Source organism: Saccopteryx bilineata, chromosome 4 (genome assembly GCF_036850765.1).
Source record: "Saccopteryx bilineata isolate mSacBil1 chromosome 4, mSacBil1_pri_phased_curated, whole genome shotgun sequence".
Taxonomy (NCBI): Eukaryota; Metazoa; Chordata; class Mammalia; order Chiroptera; family Emballonuridae; genus Saccopteryx; species Saccopteryx bilineata.
In genome coordinates, this window is record NC_089493.1 from 264,312,907 (window position 1) to 264,333,893 (window position 20,987).

Sequence of the window (20,987 nt, forward strand, 5' to 3'; positions counted from 1 at the left end):
AGACCACAGTGACGTCATCAGGGCCACTGCCCTGGACGGCCATGGTCTGGTTTTCTTGGGCTGAGTCCCCACACCCTCTGCTGCCCGCCTTGGTGAGCTCATGCCCAGCAGGGGTGGGGTCCGTTTCTCTAGGAGGTTGGCCGCGGTCAGGACAGGGGGGCGTGGACTCCGGCCAAGGCTGATGCTAACTTGGCTGTGGTCAGTACTCTTCTGCCCGGGTCTGTGGGCTCTTTGTGGGAGGTGCCCCAGGAAGAAATGAGCCAGGACGTTGGTGTGGGGACCAGGCTGCCTGTGGCAGGTCCCCTCAGGGGAGCTCAGAGCCTGGCAGGAGGAGGGAACAGCAGGGCCTGCCCCAGGAGCCCAGGTCAGGGGTCTCTCCTGTGTCCCTCCAAGTTGCCCTACCCCGGCTACTCCGGACTACTCCCTGTTACATATGTCCATATGGAGGTCCCCCTGGGACAGTGAAACTGAACCTACCCCATGCTGGTCACCATCACCCCCAATCTTGCCCTCTCCCATGCCCTTGTTTGACTTGTGACAATCCCACTGTACCTTCAGTCAGGCCTAAATTGGGAAAGCCATACTCACCTTCCTCCACCCCCTGCCCACAGGCTTCAGGCACCAACCTGCCAGTTCCCCTCACTCCATCCTATACCCACTGTGCTGGATCTTCCAGCATCTGCCACAGACAGCCAGCTCCCCCCACTCCCCAGCTCCTCCACCGCCCCAGGGACCCTGACTGTGGCCATCCAGCCAGCTCCCCCACCGCCCCAGGGACCCTGACTGTGACCATCCAGCCAGCTACCCTCACCCCCAGCTCCTCCACTGCCCCAGGGACCCTGACTGTGGCCATCCAGCCAGTTCCCCTCACCCCCCAGCTCCTCCACCACCCCAGGGACCCTGACTGTGGCCATCCAGCCAGCTCCCCTCACCCCCCAGCTCCTCCACCGCCCCAGGGACCCTGACTGTGGCCATCCAGCCAGCTCCCCCACTCCCAGCTCCTCTACCGCCCCAGGGACCCTGACTGTGGCCATCCAGCCAGCTCCCCCACTCCCAGCTCCTCCACCGCCCCAGGGACCCTGACTGTGGCCATCCAGCCAGCTCCCCCCACTCCCAGCTCCTCCACCGCCCCAGGGACCCTGACTGTGGCCATCCAGCCAGCTCCCCTCACCCCCCAGCTCCTCCACCGCCCCAGGGACCCTGACTGTGGCCATCCAGCCAGCTCCCCCCACTCCCAGCTCCTCCACCGCCCCAGGGACCCTGACTGTGGCCATCCAGCCAGCTCCTCCACCGCCCCAGGGACCCTGACTGTGACCATCCAGCCAGCTACCCTCACCCCCAGCTCCTCCACCACCCCAGGGACCCTGACTGTGGCCATCCAGCCAGCTACCCTCACCCCCCAGCTCCTCCACCACCCCAGGGACCCTGACTGTGGCCATCCAGCCAGCTCCCCTCACCCCCCAGCTCCTCCACCACCCCAGGGACCCTGACTGTGGCCATCCAGCCAGCTCCCCCCACTCCCAGCTCCTCCACCGCCCCAGGGACCCTGACTGTGGCCATCCAGCCAGCTCCCCCCCACTCCCCAGCTCCTCCACCGCCCCAGGGACCCTGACTGTGGCCATCCAGCCAGCTCCCCTCACCCCCAGCTCCTCCACCGCCCCAGGGACCCTGACTGTGGCCATCCAGCCAGCTCCCCTCACCCCCAGCTCCTCCACCGCCCCAGGGACCCTGACTGTGACCATCCAGCCAGCTCCCCCCACTCCCAGCTCCTCCACCGCCCCAGGGACCCTGACTGTGGCCATCCAGCCAGCTCCCCTCACTCCCAGCTCCTCCACCGCCCCAGGGACCCTGACTGTGGCCATCCAGCCAGCTCCCCCCACTCCCCAGCTCCTCCACCGCCCCAGGGACCCTGACTGTGGCCATCCAGCCAGCTCCCCTCACTCCCCAGCTTCTCCACTGCCCCAGGGACCCTGACTGTGGCCATCCAGCCAGCTTCCCAGTGAAAACTCCGCAGTTGAAGCAGCAATCATAGTCCTCTTCTCCTCATGGGGTTTCCTGGGTAAGGAGATAGAGTTGTATCCCGAAGCTGCTGTGTGACCCGAGCCAACTGACCTCCTCTTCCTCGCCTCTGTGAAGCTCCGCTGAGGCCCAGGCTGTGACCAAGCTTGGAGAGATGGACGAAGCACCACATGGGGCCTTACTGTCTGCTCACTGGCTGACCTTGGGCAAGGCACTTGTGGTCTCTGAACCTCTATTTCCACCTTGCCTATGATGTCACCACAGTGACCCTTCCTGTCTCATGGGCTCTTGTGAGGACAAGATAAGTGAGGGGCTCAGAGAAGTTGTAAGAACTTCACAGAGCAAGAGCTCCACCACCTAACACGGATGGTCACCCTGAGACACTTGGTTCCCAGGATCCTCAGAAACTGCCACCCAGGCCCAGGGACACTGCAGAACTGGGAGTGGGGGTGGGGGTGCTCAGAAGGACCCTCTGCCGCACCGGGGAAACCTCAGCCCAGCCCCCGAGTGCTGCGAAGGTCGGTTGCTGTCACCCTTGTTTTGCTGATGGGAAAGCTGAGGCTCACAGCGGCCATGATGCTTGTAGTCACACAGAGGGCACAGGGGACAGCCAGGATTCAAACCAGCCTGCATGGCCTCAGGGCCTGAGCCCCCCCATCAGGAGCCACTTATCTTGGGCCTCTGGGGACCGACAGCAGGAGGGGCCCTTTCCAGGCGGTCCCATGTCCCAACAGACCCTCCTAGTGGATCGCTCCTCCCCCTCTGGCCGGCCCTTGGCACAAAGTGAGCGTGCAGAGGTGACAGGAAGGGCTCCCCTTTGCTCAGAGGCTGAGACAGACTATAGGGAGGAGGGGGAAGCCCACTGGAGTCTCAGGATCTTCCCCAGGAGAGAAGGCTGGCAGAGGGCCCCAGGGAGAAGGGGCTGCAGGTGGGCAGTCTTGGGTCAGGGTGGGGCCCTGGGGTCGCTCGGGTAGTTGGAATAGAGCAGGGTGGAGGAGCCAAAGGTGAGGCCTAGGAGGAGCAGGGCAGGGTGAGTCGGGCACCTGTGTGAAGACGCTGGCAGGTTGGGGGGACGACTAGGTAGGATTCGTTGTGGGGGTGCAGAGGGGAGGAGCTCCTGGAGGTGAAGGGACAGATAGAGGTAGGGAAGGAAAGAGCTTCTGTGGAGCCTGGGGCCACAGGCTGGCGATGGGGAAGGCTTGCTGTGGCCGACTGCCTGCTAAGGGCATTGGAATGGGGCCTGGAGAAGGCCAGCGCACAGACCTGACCCTCCTGGCAGGGGGAGCGGAGTTCCAGGGGGTCCCGAGGCTCTGATAGGGAATGGGTGCGGGATGGGACAGGGTGACCGTTCAGGCCTGCAGCTGTGGTTTGAATTATTTGGGCAGCAGCACCTGTGGAATCAAGCATCAGTGACCACGATAACAACTAGCGCCCCAGACAGGCCCACCCTCAGCCCTCTCCTCAGACCCCCTTAATCACAGGGGTTGGGGGTATGAGGGAGTGTCTAGTACTCCAGTAGAATTCAGGGTTTTGACTCTCAAGAGCTGGAGGGAACCTCAGGACCCAGACTTCTTCCTCCCCATCAGGCAGACGGGGCGCTAAGACCAGGGACACGCCACAGGGTGGGGGCAGGAAGCCAGACTGAAGGGCCCCAGGGCTCATCCCAACACCGCTTGGGTGGGCCTCGCTAGGTTCTCTGTGTCTGCCAGCCAGCCCCGCACCGACCCTAGGCAAGCAGTGCCCCCTGCTGGCCTCTTTGGAGACAGCAGGGCTTTGCTGGGGTCACTGAGGCCCCGCTTGCAGTTTAAGGGAATTAGGGAGAGAGTTTCCTTGCCCAGGCCCTGGGTCTTCGCTGTCTTTGACCCCTGACTCCCTTACGGGGAGAAGACAAGCTGCTTTCCAGGCTGCCCCTGAGTGACTCTGCCTCCTTTGCTTTCCCTGGAGCTTCTACTATAAAATTCATAGATCAAACCAGATCCATTCATTTTCTCCCTCCCTCCTTCCCTCTCTCCCTCTCTCCTTCCCTCCCTCCCTTCCTTTCTTCCTTCTTTCTTTTCTCTTTCCCTCACTCCCTTCTCTTTTTCTTTTTTCTCTCATTTTCCTTCCCCTTTCCCTCACCTTCCATCTATCTATCCATCCATTCACAAACATTCCTTGACCGCACTGTTTGTGCCTAAGCCCAGGAGTGTGGGACAGCAGCAGGCCCAGTTCACCCCCCTTGGGAAGACCAGTGAGGTGGAGGTGGCCATGGTCATTATTCAGATAACCACAGATCTCCAATCCCAGCGATGGATGCTCTGTAAACAATGTACAGGGACTCTGATAGTGTCCGATAGTGACCTGCTTGCTATCGAGGGCCCAGGAGGGCTCTCCTGGAATGAGGAGAGGAGGGCAGGAGTGGGAGAGCAATCTGACCGGGGGAGTGGGATTCCCACTGAGGAGGGGGACCGCCCAGCCCAGCAGCGGGCAGCTCTAGGTCTCACGGGGCCCCGTCCTGTCTGCATGTGTCCCTGGCCCGGCCCAGGCCTGACCCTCTGCCCTGCTCTGGCCCAGGTTCTCCTGCTGGAAGCAGCAGAGCGGCCCTCAAGCCCGGACAATGACCTGCCAGCCCCCCACAGCACGCCCCCGCCCTGGAATGAGGACTTCCTCCCTGATGCGATCCCTCTCGCCCATCCAGGGCCTCGAAGAAGGCCCACAGGCCCAGCTGGTGAGTGCAGCCTACGGGGAAGGCTCTACCAGCCGAACGCGTCCCAGGCGTGGCCTCCGAGGAGCCCGCAAGTAGATTACCCACTAGATTTCTGAGTCAACTATATCCAGGTGGCATTTTTAAAAATTGAGCTACCATTTAAAAACTGGGGGATTTCACATAAAAATCGGGATGTCTGGCTTCTCTTAGAAAAATGGAAGATTTGGCCACTGAGGCTAGCAGTCCCTCGTGGAAACAACTGCCTGCAACTAAGTCGTATCTGCCCCTTCAGATCTTGTCCAAGCTCTGCAGTTTGCCACAGTCCCCACCATTCCTTAATGTATTACAGTTCAGCCACTGTCCTCATTAGCTGCTCTGATGCCCCTTAGCATCTTCATTCAGGCCCTCGGCCCAGCCTACTCCTCGGTCAGCTCAGTTCACAGCAGCCTCTGCCTGCATGCTCCCAGGGACAGAGAGCTTATTGCCTCCCACCCCTCCTGGGGGCTCTTCACTAAACAGTCTGACTGCAGCTAGAGGACCCCCGCTACTCAGTTATTCTCTTACTCCCGCCACATTTTAAGGTCAGGGATAAAATTTTCTTTCCGCAACTTCCATCCATTGGTCAGTGTTCTGTCCTCTGAGCCTGAGAATAGTAATAATAATTATAATAATAGTAGCTCAAATTGGTGAAGTCCTCCTTGTGTCAGGTGCTGTCCTGGGCTTTTACCTGAGTGGATGTTTAGCTGGCACCTGTCAGTCTGGCTGAACTCAGGGGTTTAAGGCTGGTGTCCTTTTTGACTAGTCAATATCCATGCTGTGCTGGTTATTAAATACTTTTGTATCACCTTAGACTGGACAGGCATCCTTTCTCGTCATTCCAGTATGCTCATAAAGCTTGGAGTTACAAAGGAGAAAACTTAGGCTCAGAGAAGTGGCCTTTGGGTTACCCAGCGACCCAAGGGCTCTTTGTCCCCGTGATTCCTGGCCCCACTGGAGCCCTTTGGAGGCGATGCTCTCCCTCCCTCCCCTCTCTCCCAGTTGAGCCCCGAGCTCCTTAGCACTGCCTAGACTCAGCTCTGAGCACACGCCCCGAACCCCGCCTTGCTTCCTCTGCCCTGTTTTGTGTATGTGCCCGTCCTGTTGGGAGTCAGAGCAGAGTGGGGTAGGCGACCCCCAGCAATGGAAGAGTTGGCTTCCAGGGGCCAGTCCTAGGGCCAGGGAGGAGCAGACATTCTGCTCCTTCTGAGGAGCTGAAACTGTGGCAGGAGGGGTGAGCTCAGGCCTGCTATGGGCACGGGACACTCTCACTCTGCCTCCTCCGGCCCACGTCTCTGCCACTGTCCCCAACTGCTCGCTCCAGAGGGCTACACCACACCTGTGTTCTTCAAATTCTTGTTCTGAGACTGAAAGAGAAGGAGGCTTCCCATTTCTGGAGGACGCAGGCCCTAAATCTCCCCTCCCACCCCCAGGGTGGGGGGAGCTAGCATTGGGAGGGGAGGTTGGGAGGGACTCTGGATCTTCTGTGCCAGACCTAGCTCCTTTCCAGGGAGAGTGCAGTTCCAAGGAATGGCCACCAGGTGGCGAACAAATCCTACAAATGGGGGCACCCAGATTCCTCCTGGAATCCGAGAGAGCAGGTGGAGTCTCCCCAAACCAGAAGCCCCTCAAGCCCTTCTTCCTGGCCCACAGTCACGCACAGTCAGAGGTGGAAGGGCCTTAAGAGCCAGGACAGGTCCTTCCATCAGTCCAGCAAGCGTTTCTGAGCACCCTCTCCAGGCAGTCAGAGGCAGAAGGGGCTGTCTTCAGGCCAAATGGTGAATCTCTCACCTCTCTGTCTCCTCCCACTCACCCTTGGGACCTGGAGACCCTGGAAGTGGGCAGGTATGTCCTTTGGGACTTCCTGGAGTCTCCAAGGGGGACTTAGGGAGAGCTCTTTGCCATAAGCCCAACTCTGAACTCTGGGCAAGGAGCCAGCAGGATGTGGAGGGCGGGAACCTGACTCATCCATAGCCTGGCTCTAAGATCGTGAGCAAGGGGCCATGCATTTTGGAGTCTCGGTTTCCCCACCTGTCAAATAGAAACAAAAGCGGCTTTTGAGATCATAGAGGTTAATAGATGCAAAAATGGTGTGTGAACTGTAATGACTGACTTGAGCTGACCATGATCCCTTTCGTCCACTCAGGAAACCTCAGGAGGATGGGGCTTCTGGGTGTAGGTTGTTCAGACAGCATAGGTGGTCGGGCCGGGAGCCCCAGCTCAGCCCACAGTATTCTCAGGCCTCATCTCATTCTCTCCCCAGGGCCCCCAGGGCAGACAGGACCACCGGGGCCTGTAGGCCCCCCAGGCTCCAAAGGTGACCGGGGCCAGACAGGAGAGAAAGGCCCAGCAGGGCCTCCTGGTAAGCTCACTGACTTTGTCCTCCGTCTCCTGGGGAACAGACACTGGGGTTTCTGTCTAAGCCAGCGAGGCACCTTGGACACCGTCAGCACCCTAATTGCTGCCCATCCCTTGCACGTTAGGGCCTGGTCTCACCTGGGGCTGCAGGAAGAAGAGAAAGCTCTGGGAGCTGTGGGTACCGATGTGGGGGTGGGGCTTCCAGAGGCTGGCGGGTGTTCTCAGTCATTTAAACACCTCCAGAGAGCCCCAGCTCCTCCTGGGTCCTGTAGGGGAGTGACCTTCATCGGGCTGGCTGCCACCCGTGGTGCTCCTGCCTCAGAGCTGAGCTCCCAGGAGGGGGCAGAGGGCCTGGGGCCAGAGCCATCCCTGCCTCTCTCCCTTGCCATCCAATTGGCCCAGGGGTCCGCCTGTAAGGGGCTGAAAAGGGGGAAGCCATTTCGCTTACATTAAAAGACAGCCCTCTAGGGACATTGTGGTCTAGAGGCCACCACTGACCTTTGCCAACCCTCTCCCTCTCAGAGCCCGTTTCCTGTCAGTAATGTCGGCTGCCAGGCCCAACCCTCACGTGACCCCTCTTCTCCCCATTGCAGGCCTCTTGGGGCCACCAGGGCCCCGCGGGCTTCCTGGAGAGACGGGACGCCCCGGACCCCCTGGACCCCCCGGCCCAGCAGGCAGCCCGAGCCTCCCTCCAAATGGTCCCCAAGGCGTCCTCTACTCCCTGCAGCCACCTACCGACAAGGACAGTGAGTGCTGACCTGAGGGTGGGGGGCAGGCCCAAGCCACACTGTCTGCTGAGGGGTCAGCCTGCCCCAGAGGACCCCATGATGGGACCCATCAGCGATCAGGGTGTCAGCTTGGCAGTAGGCCCGGACAGGCGGAGATCCCCAGGGGACCGATACTGACCCTGCAACCTTACTCTGTCCCTGCCTTGGGGCTTAGCTACTGCCCCTGGGGTCCTGACCCTCCAAAGGTCACTCTGCTTTTTGGCCTGGCCTCGGGTTCCCTGCCTGGTGATGGCAGCACCACTGAGGTCATCTGTTATCCCATCTCCTTGTCACAAGTCCCCTCACTGCAGGTCATTTGGCAAGTGTTGATTGAGCACCTACTGTGCGTCGTTACTGGGATACAGCAGTGAAAAAAGCAGACTCCTGCCCTCAGGGGCCACAGGCTAGTGCAGGAGGGCACCTCTGAGCACCGGGCAACACTGCCCACACGTGGGGAAGCCCGAGAGTGGCAGGGGCTCCCGGTCTGGGGACAGTGAGGCAGCGCCGGCCGCTGGTCTGGGGACAGGGATGCAGTGCTGGCCGCGCGGAGGGAGCCTGCAGCCTGGGGCGAGCGGCACTGTTGTTAGGTGCTCCGGGAAACCTGGGAAGGTTTAACAAGAAGCAAGTAGCAGGGCTGACTTAAAATGTTGAGGGGAGGGGATGGGTGGGGACATCCCAGGCCCCAGGTAGAGGGGGACCTCTGTCAGCTGTCAGAGAGACCCCAAGCCCTGTCCTGCTGGTGCCTCTGTCCCTGCAGGCAGCACAGCCTGCACCTGTACGTTAAGACTTGGGCCTGAATTGCACTGTCCTCTCTGAGCCTCACTTTTCCCGTCTGCAAAGTAGAGGTGGTAATATTCCTTGATGGAGTTGCTCTGGGCTCATTAAACACAGCTGCCAGCCATAGCCTGAACCAGGAGAGAGAACCTATTCCCAAAGGAATCGGGGGTCACGGGCAGTCCCCAATGAGTGCAGGGCCCAGGCCAGCAGGGCAGGGCATGGAGAGGGACCTGGCTCTCTCAGGGGACAGCTGGAGCGAATGCTAACTCACTGCACGTGGCTTTCCCACCCATACAGAGGCTCAGAGATGCTTGTGATGCACCTGAGGGTCTCAGGGCTTAGCAGCTCACATCCTTGGGCCATGAGGAGCCATCCGAGGGCTACAGGCTGCCCTGGCCTGGGCATGATGCCCTGTGTCTGATGCTACCTGCCTACCACATTCAGTGCCCAGAGCCGTCCTCAGATAGGACCCTCCTTCCCACAGCCATGGGTCCTTGAAGGGTGCGCACCTTTGGGAAGAGTGGGATGCCCAAGTGGGGACAGCTGGGGGGGCTGAGCCACAGGGCCCACCTGCTGTGAGGCCTATGGAAAGATAGTCCAGTCCTCCATGTGGAGAGGGAGAAGCAGAGGCGGCCACGCCCACCCCAGACATTTCCTGGGCCTGGCAGCTCTGGGCCTTGCTCTGGGGGTGGTCAGGGTAAAGTCACAATGGGTTTGTCCTCGAGGAACCCAGGCCTTGGGAGACAGGCCATTAGGCAGACCCCAGCCTGCCCCAGGACCCTGAGGGCAGCAGTTCAGAGGGGTGAGCAGGAGGGGTTTCCTGGAGGAGGCCCCAAATGAGTGAGTCAGCTGTGTGCATCAGGACAGGCATGTGGGGTGCAACCTGGAAGAGGGCACCAGTCTGGGCGTTGGGGAGGTGAGTGGGGCTGGCCAGACTCGAAGGGTCCGGAATGTTCAGCAAGGAGTTTGTCTTTCTATGAAGCCCATTGAGCATTCACTGCCCTTTGACCTGGTTTCAGTGTGCTCTTCTGAGCAGTGTGAGCAGTAGCCTCTGTTTGCTAGGGCTGCTGTGAGGCCCAGAGGGGTCCGGCATGCCCATCCTGGCTCTAGGGGACCTCAGGTCCAGCCTCCAGCTCTGCCGGCTCCACCCTGCCAGGTCACAGGCCATCTGCTCTTCCCGCAGATGGAGACTCACAGCTGGCTTCTGCCGCCGTGGACACGGTGCTGGCGGGCATCCCAGGGCCCCGGGGACCCCCTGGCCCTCCAGGTAAGTGAAGAAGGCAGCAGCACTGGATGGCCTGGACTGGGTACCCCCTCCTGGGCTTGGCCTGAGCCAAGGGGCCTTAAGGGGGCATTCTGGGGGCTGTGGCCTTGGCAGGGTGCTGGGCACTCAGTCTGCCCCAACCTGCTGTTTGGCAGTTCACCTGTGGGACTGGACACAGGATGCCAAGTTCATAATGCCCACATAAGGCAGTTCAGAGCTGCCCTCTTGTGGACCGGGGTGGCAGATACACCAGGATTCACGGAGGCCCAGGCCGAGGCCCGGGGGGACATGTGGTCAGCACAGGGGCAGCTCAGGTGGGGCTGGCGCCTATGAGAGGTAGGAGGCCCTGGGCCTTTAGGCAGAAACAAGAGGCCCTGGGGGAAGGGATGGCCGTGGGGCTCAATGAGCTGAGCCTGGATCTGGCTTGACCCCCAACCTCCATGGACCCTCACTGGAGGAGAGAGGGATTTGAAGCCCTACTTGCCCAGCTATGTAGATGTCCCCAGGCCCTGAGCACTCACTCTCTGTCATTTACTCACTCTTATATGTTCAACAAATATTCACTGAGCAAACCTTACCTGCTGGGCTGTGTTCTAGGTCCCTGTAACAAAACAAAAGGTAATAAAGGTTCCTGTCATGGTGGTGCTTCCATTCTAGTGGAGGAAAACAAGCCTCGCTCAGATACCATCAGAAAGTCTGTGGGTCTGAGAGAGTGACGGATGGGAAAGTTGGGTTGGGGGAGGCCAGGCCGGGGCAGGCCTCATGGCAAAGGCGGCACTTGATCAACACTCACAGGAAGCAACGGAATGAGCTTGAGACTTGCTCTACCTGGGGGAAGGGGGGGCTGTCCTTTAACTGAGTCCAGATGTGTGCCCCACCTGGGGTGTCCTTTCCTGCAGCTTCTCCTCAAGCATGAGGTGGGGGGGTCTGGGCGGGGGCGGGGGGCTGCAGCCCTGGAGGCACAGGCCTGTGCAGGCCACCAGGGACAGGGACCTCACTCTTCCAAGCACGCTGAAGTTCAGTCAGAAACGCTGCTTCCTTTGCTGGGCACATGTGGCCCAGCCTGGTCCTCTGGGCTTTTCCTTGCCCATGAGGCAGTCAGTCATGTAAACTGACAGCAGCCAGGGGCGGTGGCTGGTCCACCTCAGAGGTTGCCTAGGGAGAGGGAAGGGTGGTTGCTGAGGAGGCTTCTTGGAGGAGGTGATGCTCAGCCTGAGATTAGTAGGAAAGACCAGTAGGAAATAAACTGCAGGGATGTGGAGGGAATGGAGATGTTCCAGGAGGAAGAAACAGCATTGGCAAAGGCACAGAAGCAGAGGAACCTTCCTGGGGGGACTGGGCTGAGAGGAATCTTACTGACTAGATGCTTTCTGGGTGTCTATATGGAGAGTGGGTGATCAAGAAGCAATTGTATTAACCAAGGCAAGAAAGTTAACCTTGGACGGGTCCAGTCCAAAGTCCCAAGGAGAGGCAGATGCGGGAGAGATTAGCCCGGGAACTGGCTGGCTGGGGACAGGTTGCCGACTGGCCCCGTGGATGAGACCCTGGGAGGAGGAGCAGGTTGGGGTATAGGGGCTGCACGGAGAGAGTGGGTGGAGGTGGGTTCTCCACTCTGATTATGGGCAGGAGAGGTGAGGGGAGTCCCACCATTCATTCACCAAATCTCTGCTGCCCATGGAGACAGACCGACCCACGGGCAGGAGCTGGGGGGATGGATGGAAATGTCCCTCTCTAGAGCTGATGGGGGCAGAGGGCTTCTCTAGCCCCAGGTGACCATCTGTGGCTCTGCCAACAGGTCCCCCAGGACCACACGGTCCCCCAGGGCCCCCAGGTGCACCTGGATCCCAGGTAAGTCCTCTCCCATTTCTGGTGGGTGAGGGGGCATTGGCTTCCTAGGAAAGGAAGAGCCAGGCTTCTTGCCTGCAGGAGTTGCTCAGGAAGGAACCAGTTCACCTGGCCAGTCTCTGCCTGGGGCCAGGTGGGACCCAGGGGCAGGTAGACGTGGGCTTCTGGTTTTATCTGCAGCAGTGTTCTTATGCCAGAGAGGTGTTCGCGTCACTTGCATTTCATAGATGAGCTAACTGAGATCCAGAGAGGCCAGCATCACAGAGTGTCCACCCCAACCTGTCATCCCTCCTCCACAAGGATCACCTATGTGAGAGGGGACACCCCAAAACTTGATGGATGCCGCCACCCTGGCTTCCTCTCCCTTTCTAGCTGTGTGACTTTGGGCTAAAAGGAGCCTCTCTGGGCTCTAGTTCCTCGACTACTAAGGTGGGGAGTGCAAGGCCTCCCTGTGGATTGTTACAGGGAACAAAGAGAAATGAAGTGCAGGAGCCCAAGAGCCTGGGAGGAAAATCCCGCCAGAGGAGGAAGGGCCAGATGCGGGGGCGGCAGAAAGGGTGGTGTTGGGATGCCCTACTGTGCACAGCTTACTGCAGGCCCAGGGTGGACTAGCTCTTCCAGACTTCCAGACCGAGGGCTCTGCTGTCCTGGAGCTGTGGCTCAGGGGTGGGTATGTGAGAAGTGGCCCCCATACTGCAAGGGACATAGATCCAGGCCTCGGCCCTGTGGGCACTGGGACCTGGGGAATCCCACATGTTCGTTCATTCCTTTAGGATGAGTATTTACCAACCTCTGGGAGGGTGCCAGCCCCCCATCTGATAACACAGTCAGGCCCCGGGGTCATAGGTCAGCTCCCTGAAGCTTACATTCTAGACATCACAGAACCAGTGTCCCATGACTTTGATCTGCTCCCTGTTGTCCCCAGTGCGTGTTTTACACCCGCAGGGCACAGTGTGGAGACGGGCCGGCTGGTGCACAGCCCCTGGGGAGGGGCGGGAGGAACTCTGACCGGAGACGAGCCGCAGATAGCACAGGGCAGAGCAGAGAGGATGCGGTCCAGCCCCGGCTGGCCGGCGGGCCCTGGGGTGGGACAGGCGGCTGAGGAGGGGCTGGGAGGCTCCCAGGCCTGATCTGCTTCTGAATCAACGGGGGCGGCCCAGGTAATCCAATAGTCTAAACCCGCAGAGCCAGGCACCCCAGGGGTGCCCTCCTGGCCCCTCAGGACCCAGCCACAGGCCCTGGAGAAAGGGGTTGAGGAGCAGGTGAGAGAATGACAGCGACTGAGAAGACTGTAGGCCATGAGGAGCCATCTGAGGGACAGAGAGTCCCAGGGAACCACAGGAGGCGGCTCGGGGAGAGAAGGCTGGCTGAGCTCCACATTCCTCTGGAGCTCTGTGCAGGGGCCCCCAGCCCCCCAGCCCTCCAGCTCCCAGCCCCCAGCAACAGGCAGGCTCAGAGATGACAGTGTTCCCAACCTCTGCCCCCATCCGCTCATTCCAACTGCTCTGAGGATCCCGTACTTTAATCCCAGCAGCAATGGGGAAGTGGAGGCTCAGAGAGGTGCTGTCACTTACTGGAGTTGCACAGCAGGGAAGCAGAGCTGGGGTCCCAACATGGCCCAGCTCCTTTCAGGCCTTCCCCAGCAGCCTTTGCTAAGAAAGTGCTGGGTGTTTCGGGTAGCCCTATTCTGTACAGTGGTCTGTTTTCACAGTCTTCTGGGCTTTTGTGGGCAGGGCCGCCTCATGCGGTTCTGCAGACCATGTCCTTGGGGGAACCCAGGTCTGTAAGATTCCAATGAGGTTAAAGGGGACCAAGTCTGAACTGCTCATTCAACCTCCCTCAAGGGGGTGACCAGGCATCAGCCTGAGAGGACTTCAGGTTGCTCTTACTTGACCCCTTACTTCCTTACTGTGGTCTTTCCCTAAGGCTAGGGGCCTATGGCCAGGGCTTGGATGTCAGAGGGCACAAGGCCTATTTCTGGCTCTACAGGGCCCCCCTGGACAAACCCCTTCCAGGACCCACTGCCAGGGCCTCACCAGGCTCCCACATGGCCAATGATAGCCCAAATATTGACAATGTCAGAATGACCACCAACCTCGTCTGCTCACCCCAGAGGCGCCAGGCTGTGGCCTCACTGTGGATGGTGGGGTCAGTCCGATGACCCAGCCATCATCTCCTTCCCTTTCTAAGGAATCAAAGCCTGTGGGGCTTGGGGGGAGGGGTGAGAAGGGACAATGATGGAAGACCAGGTGGCCTCTATTCTCTCCTCTGAGCAGGACAGGTAGACAGGGGTTTGAAACCTAGCTGTGCCAGTTTCCAGCCGGTGACCCTGGGCCTCAGTTTCCCCATCTGCAAAGTGAGGATGAAAATTCCTTCTGAGCAGGTACACTGTGAGGAATGAAGAAGATACTAGATATAAAAGACCCTTAATAATAAATTTCATGTTAAAAAGAAAGAAAGAAAGAAAGAAAGAAAGAAAGAAAGAAAGAAAGAAAGAGGAAAGGAAAGGAAAGGAAAGGAAAGGAAAGGAAAGGAAAGGAAAGGAAAGGAAAGGAGGAAGGAAGGAAGGAAGGAAGGAAGGAAGGAAGGAAGGAAGGAAGGAAGGAAGGAAGGAAGGAAGGAACCCTTAATAAATGCTGTTTATGAACCAAATCTCTCCTGGGGCCTCGGATACTATGCACAGGAGCAAGGACACCTGGACCCTGCCCCCAGTAGCTGATAGTCTGATGGGGGAGGCGGACAAAGAAAGGTAAGGAAGTGTAAGGAAAGAACTAAATGAGGTGATAGGGCAGAGTAACTGGACAAAAAGCCTACTGTGATAGGAGGGCATTGACAAACATGGGCAGGTGACACTGGCTGAGACCAGAGGGAGCAGAGGAGCAGCCACGCGAAGATGCCAGGAAAGAGCAGTCCAGGTGGAAGGAAGTGAGATCGCAAAGGCCCTGCGGCAGGGAAAAGGCTGGGAGGTACTGAGAGGCAAGTGTGCTGTGAGAGGAGGTGGAGACGTGGGCAGCACTTGCAGGGCTGAAGTCTGGGTTTTTGTCACAGTGGAAAGGGAACTCTTAAGTGTCAAGGAGGGAGAGCCCATGTTCTGATTTATATCTTTAGAAGGCCCCCTGGCTCTTGTGGGGGGAATGGGATTCTGGGGTGGGGGAGGGGGCGAGGAGATCAGGGAGGGGCCATGGTAGTGCAAAGGGGGGCTTGAAGGCGACTCGCAGGTGGTAGCGGTAGAAATGGCCAAGTGAACAGACATATTTAGAAAGTGGACCTGACAGGTCTGGCTGACGGAATGAATCTGGTGAGTGAGGGAAAGGGAAAGTGAACCCCCAGGTGTGCACTGGAGCAGCTGGGGGGACCTCAAGCCATTGCCTTGAGAAGGTTGACTCGGCGTGGAGCTCCACTTTGGAGAGGTGGAGTGGGGCGCATCCTGGTCAGCCAGGTGGGGATGTCGGAGGATAGCTGGACACATGGGTCTGGGGACCTGGGGAGCCTTCTGGCGGGGCCTCAGCACTGATGGGAGTCCGCATGTGGTGCTTTCAATGCCGCCATTGCTGTCACTCAGTCTCCGAGGGCCTTTCTCTCGTGTGTGGGGCAGGGACGGGGGGGAGTGTGCTTTGCTATCTATTTCCCTTTTCTGATTGCCCATTTTGCAGATGAGAAGACCAAGGGCTCAGCTGAGGCTCACGTAGGAGCCAGAGAAGGGTGGCTCTAGAACCTAGAAGGCCCTCAAGTGTGACCTTCCCATTTCCTCCATGTCATCGTCCTCTTATTCTATTTTTCAGATCCAGAGCCCCGTGCAGGGGAGGGGAGGACTGAGGGGTTGCCAAGGGAAGGTGGGCAGGCAAGGACTGATCTGCTTTGCTTGATTATCTGCAGGGCCTGGCTGGAGAGCGGGGCATGACGGGGCCATCTGTAAGTGTGGAGTTGTTTAGACAGGCCACCCCTGGGGCAGTGGGCCACCCCTGGGGCAGTGGGCCACCCCTGGGGCAGTGGGCCACCCCTGGGGCAGTGGGCGCTGGTGCAGGCCCAGGGAACCAGGTGGATGGGAATTGTCCCAGGTGGCCTCACGGAGCTCAGCCCCACAGCCTCCCCAAACATGGCCTTATCCAACCCAACCAGAATGGGGCAGAAGAGAGGAGGGGGCAACCTGAGTGCAGTCCCAGATGCCCAAGTTGAGAAGGGATGGCCTTGGGAGGTGGGGAGCCACCTCACTGGGAGTGCGAGCAAGGACTGGAACAGCCTCCTGTTCACCGGGGTTGGAGGAGAGTCCCGAGGCCCCATCCAGAGAGCCCAGACGCCTGGGTTAATGTGCTGTGAACCTAGAGCGTCCCTTCCCTTCACTAAACCTCCATCATTTAAGAGGCTTAGAAAAGGGGGTGAAACGAGAAATACCAACTCATAGTTGCTTCAGTCTAGTTGTTCGTTGCTTGCTTGTCATATGTGCCTTGACCGAGCAAGCTGAGCTCTGAACCAGCGTTCTAGGTCGATGCTCCATCCCCTGTGCCACGACAGGTCAGGCTAATTTCCATTCTTGGGAACAAGAAGGTATCAGCCTCAACTCCGGCCCCTAGAGGAAGAACCTCCTTCATGACCAAGGCCTTATGTGGAGGGGGAGTGGGGAGGCAATGATGTCTGGGAGGAAGGGTGGATCTTTGCTGAGCACTTACTGTGTGCTGGTCACAGTGGCGGTACACTTCATCCATAGTGTATTTAAGCTTTACAGCGACCCAGCGAGACTGCATTTATTATCCCCATTTGCCAGAATTAGCAACTCAGAGAAGTTAAGTAACTTTTCCAAGGTCACCCAAGAAAGCTACTGTAGAGCCAAGACTTAACCCCAGGCATGCATATTAGCCCCCAAAGCCCTGCCTCCTCCAGGCTTCTGTCTGTCTATAATGTACGACAACACTTCTATAGCACCTTTAGGCAGTGGGCTCCAGTCTAAGCTTGTTATAGGTGTTGATTTACTTAATCCTTCTAATAGTCCTGTGCGGTAGATGCTGTTATTATCCTATTGTAGAGATGAGAACACTGAGGCACAGAGAGGTCAAGTGCCTTGATCAAGGTCACTCTGGAGGAGTAAGTACCAGGAAGATGTTATTGTGAGGTTGGCCCCATTTTTGAGACAGGGAAGCAGAGTCCAGAATCCTCAGAGGTAGGAGACTTCATCCCTAGAAGAGCCAAGACATGAGCTTATGAGGTTCCAAACTGGACGTCCCCCCGCCCCAGAAGCAGAATTAAGCTCCTAAAGCCAACTTTAGACACCTCCCAAGTACAGCTGTGCAGGGTGACCAGGGCCTTGGCCTCCCACTGCTCTGCTCACCCCAGCTCCCCGCCCCTCCCCGCACTAGCTGTTGACTGCATGACTTGCTTCTTAGGGCGAGCCTGGTAAGAAGGAAGAAGAAGAGGAGAAAGCTGCCACAGAGGTAACTGTGCTGTGGCTCCTGCATACCTCCGCCGCTTAGCTGTGTCTTAGTGGGAGAGCGGTACCCAACAGATCTGTACTGACCCCCCTTAGCCTTGACCCCAGCACTTCCCACAGGGCAAATGGGGTTCCAGCCCCATGTAGGAGGAGACACATGAGTCAACAACATTACAGCATAGTGTGATTAATCTGTTACGGGGATAGCACTGATGGGCGACTGGCCCAGGGCAGGGCCTGGGAGAGACCCTGCTGGAGGGGATAGGAGGAGCCACAGACCTGCAGAGGAGGCTTCAGGATGCGGGGTCCCTACCCAGGGACAGGACTCTCTCGTGACCAGTGCCTGGTGCACTGATGTGCCCACAGGATCACAGGCTGGTAGACACATGGGGCAGGTAAATAGATGGCTGGCAGAGGCCAGAGAGGATGATGAGGGTGTGAGAATGGGAGCATGTAGGGGCCTAGACAGGATGGGTGGGGAGGGACACAGTGGGTGAGGACACAGCCATGGGGACCTTCTACCTACTGGGCGCAGGTGGGGCGCTGGTGACTGGGATGATGGATAAGGGGGCAAGGGCACTGGGTTCAGCAGGGGAGACCTTGCACGCTGAGGAGAGTCCCCTGAACAGCAGTGGCTCCCTGAAGTGAGCGACCTTGGGACGGTCCTGAGCAGGGGGGTACCTCCTGAGGGGGGTGATGGAGGCAGGCAGCTGTGGGAGGGGGACTGGGTAAGGGACCTCCCAGAGGTCCTTGTGGGACTGGAGAAGGAGGAAGATGCTGGAGCCAGAGCAACTGTGGTGGGCTGAGGAGGCAGCGGGAGGAAGATGTGAGTGCGGGCCGTGAGCACAGATTCACGGTCAGTGTGGGGCGTGAGCACAGATTCACGGCCACTTCCGGTGCCAGACTGAGAGGGTGCTCATGCCGCCCCCCGTTTCCTAAGAGTGCAGCCTGTGGCCCAGGGACACGGCTTAGCTAGGCCCCTGACCGAGGGGCCTGACCCCCTGCGTCTCGCCAGGACCCCCATCCCAGATACTGCCCGTAGCATAGCTTCTGGTGGACTTTGGTTCCCTAGTGGGAAGACCTCTCTCCTGTAACCCGGTAGGATGCTTTTTGGTTCCTTTTGTTTTGTTTTAAGCTAAATTAATCTGAATGTCATGCTATACCAGTAAAAAGTGTCCACTTTACTTCTAACTCCAGGCAGGGCCTTGACCCTTCACCATCACCTTTTTTTTTTCAAAGTGGCCTTGACACCTGTCTTCTCGATAAAGCAGCTCACTCACATGTCGGCACGCGAGGTCCTTGGCCCACACGTAGGCCGGGTCTCAGAAATGCAGGCTCACCGTCATCCTGCCCTCCTGCCGGCACCCCGGGAGCAGCGGCTCTCTTCCCCTTTTCTCCAGGAAGGAAACCAGCAAAGCTCCCCCACCTGTGGGCCCATGCTAGGTGCTCCGCAGGGTATTTTCTGGAAAGAAGGGCACACAGAGAAAGCAGGCAGGCAGCTGTGGAGCAGAAAGAGCCCAGACTGGAGGGAACAGGTCTGTGCCTGAAGCCCCAGTCAGCCGCTTCCAGGCTGTGTGTCCAGAGGTTACCTTCTCTGTGCTTCAGTTTCCTTGGCTGTGAACAAGAATTCAAGTGCCATCCCTGGCATGGAGTGGATGATGGCCGTTGTATTAATGATGGTGACAGGAGGGACGAGGCGGGACTGGGGAGGACTGGGACGACATGTACATTGAAGCAGGTGGTCCTGACCCTGGCTGCTTCCTCCCCGCCAGGGCGAGGGGGTGCAGCAGCTGCGGGAGGCCTTGAAGATCCTGGCAGAGCGAGTCCTCATCCTGGAGCACATGATCGGGATCCACGGTGAGTAGTGACCGGGCCCAGGAGAGAGCAGGGACACAGCTGCCCACAGAGTGGGGGTCTCCCTCTGCTCCTACCTCCCCAATCCTTGCTGTCCTCAAGAGGCTGCTACCGCTTCTGGTCTCCCTGCCTCCATATTTCCTTCACTTGGCTGCCAGACGGTTTTCCCCAAACCCCAGCCTGACCTTGTCCCTCCCCTGCTCAAGGACCCTCAGTGACTCTCGGCTGCCCATGATTGACATCTAGGTTCATCAAGTCCTAAGCCCCTCCCTAGCATAGCCTGGTGCCCAGTGACACAAAGCCACTACCCAGTCATCCAAAGTCCCCTCCTACCTCCATGCCTTTGCTCAAACGGGTCCCTCTGCCTACTAAATACCAACTCCCACTTCAGGACCTGCTCCAAGTTCTGTTCTGTGAAGCTGACCTCCTCTGTCCTCACAGTGCTCTGCAGAGCCTATGTTCCCTGATGGGCTGAGGTTTCCATGTCTCTCCCTGGTGAGGGTGGTGACTGGCTCCTCTTCAGGACCTGGAGCTTGGTCTGATCAACATTTGTTAAAGAATGAATGAATGAATAAATGAATGAATGAATGAATGAGTCCTCGTCGGGTACAGCACTCCCTGTATTGGCAGGGAGCAGAAGGGAAGGTACCCTTGAGTAACCCCAAGTCCCACCCTCCTGCTCTTCTTGCAGATCCCCTGGCCTCCCCTGAGGGCGGCTCCGGCCAGGATGCTGCGCTGAGAGCCAACCTCAAGATGAAGCGCGGTGGTGCCCCACCTGATGGTTCCCTCGCTGCCCTGCTTGGCCCCAGCCCTGTGCAGAAGAGCACTGGCCGGGCCAGCAGTGGGAAGTAAGGGCCCAAGTCTTCAGGACAAGCCAGCCCCACCAAAGACCCAGCCCTGAAGCCTGTTCCCCCACTGGATCCTGAAGGCACCCCTAATGGGACTGGGCTCCAGGCATGGACAATCATGAGGGACATTGACTTCTAGGGCTTGTGGGCCTTGAGGACAGATGACATCTCCAGTGTCAGAGTCCAGAGGGTCTCAGCACCCTTGGCAGAGCCCTGCTCTTGGCCCTCTCTCTCCCTCCCCGTCCTCCCACCCCCCTGCAGGAGACAGAGTCTGGGTGGGCTGGGCAGGGTGTGAGAATAATCATAAGACTTATCATTTACTGAGTTCCTGTGACATGTGGGCCTGTCCAAGGGGCTTTCCCTGCATTGTCTCATTTAACCCTTAGGAGGTAGGCTTGTCCCCACTTTACATGGGGGACAGAGGCTGGGAGAGGATAAATAACCTGCAAAGCCACCAGACCATGGAGGACTGGGGCAGGATTTGAACCCAGGCCCCTCAGTTCCTGATCTCTAACTGGCCGTCTCCCTCTCTTCATGGGAAACTCAGACAGGGTGAGCACGGGGCTGTAGGAAGGCTGGACTGGCCAGTGGAAAGGAGGGCAGGTCCCTGGGTCTCCTTCCTCAACTCCAAACCAGGGAGACCCTGAATAAACCCACGACAGTCACACGAACCTAGGGATTGAGGAAGGAGCATTGAGGTGCAAGGGCCCTTAACCCAAGTTGGCATAACCCACTGCTGCTTCCCAACCTCTGTGAGCCCACCCTCCCCCACCAGGGCCCTTCCACCCCTGAGCCGGAGGGCGGAGGACTTCACAGGGACATGCACCCTCAAGGGCCGTCACTTGCAGCTCTGTTCTCTCCCAGTCTCTCTGGGAATCTGTAGGGTTGGCCACATCTGCATTAGGTGACAAGTCTAATGTCCTCTTGACGAAGTCGAGGAAGAAGGGCCGCCAGAGCCCCAGGCCTTGCTGGGGAGAGAGGCGCCTGCCCCAGGGTGGTGGGCCCCCGGCAGCTCCACAGTAGACCCCCAGGACCCTAGCGCCCCACAGAGAGCAGCTCAGACCACCACCCTCAAGGCCACCCCAGCCCCTCAGGCCACAAGTCCCCTGTG

At 58.7% G+C, this 20,987-nt stretch overlaps 1 protein-coding gene across 2 annotated transcripts in view; it reads left to right on the forward strand.

Annotated features, from left to right (window-relative positions):
• Positions 1-20,778, forward strand: part of COL26A1 (collagen type XXVI alpha 1 chain) — a 192,079-nt gene extending 171,301 nt beyond the window's left edge. For both annotated transcript variants that reach the window (XM_066278039.1, XM_066278040.1), the window contains exons 5-13: positions 4,573-4,726; positions 7,005-7,103; positions 7,693-7,845; positions 9,827-9,910; positions 11,703-11,755; positions 15,629-15,664; positions 17,131-17,178; positions 18,947-19,031; positions 19,720-20,778. In XM_066278039.1, the coding sequence (XP_066134136.1) occupies positions 4,573-4,726; positions 7,005-7,103; positions 7,693-7,845; positions 9,827-9,910; positions 11,703-11,755; positions 15,629-15,664; positions 17,131-17,178; positions 18,947-19,031; positions 19,720-19,880 (873 nt within the window). In that variant the 3' untranslated portion in view covers positions 19,881-20,778. The remainder of the gene's footprint in view (positions 1-4,572; positions 4,727-7,004; positions 7,104-7,692; positions 7,846-9,826; positions 9,911-11,702; positions 11,756-15,628; positions 15,665-17,130; positions 17,179-18,946; positions 19,032-19,719) is intronic.
• The last annotated feature ends 209 nt before the right edge of the window (positions 20,779-20,987 follow it).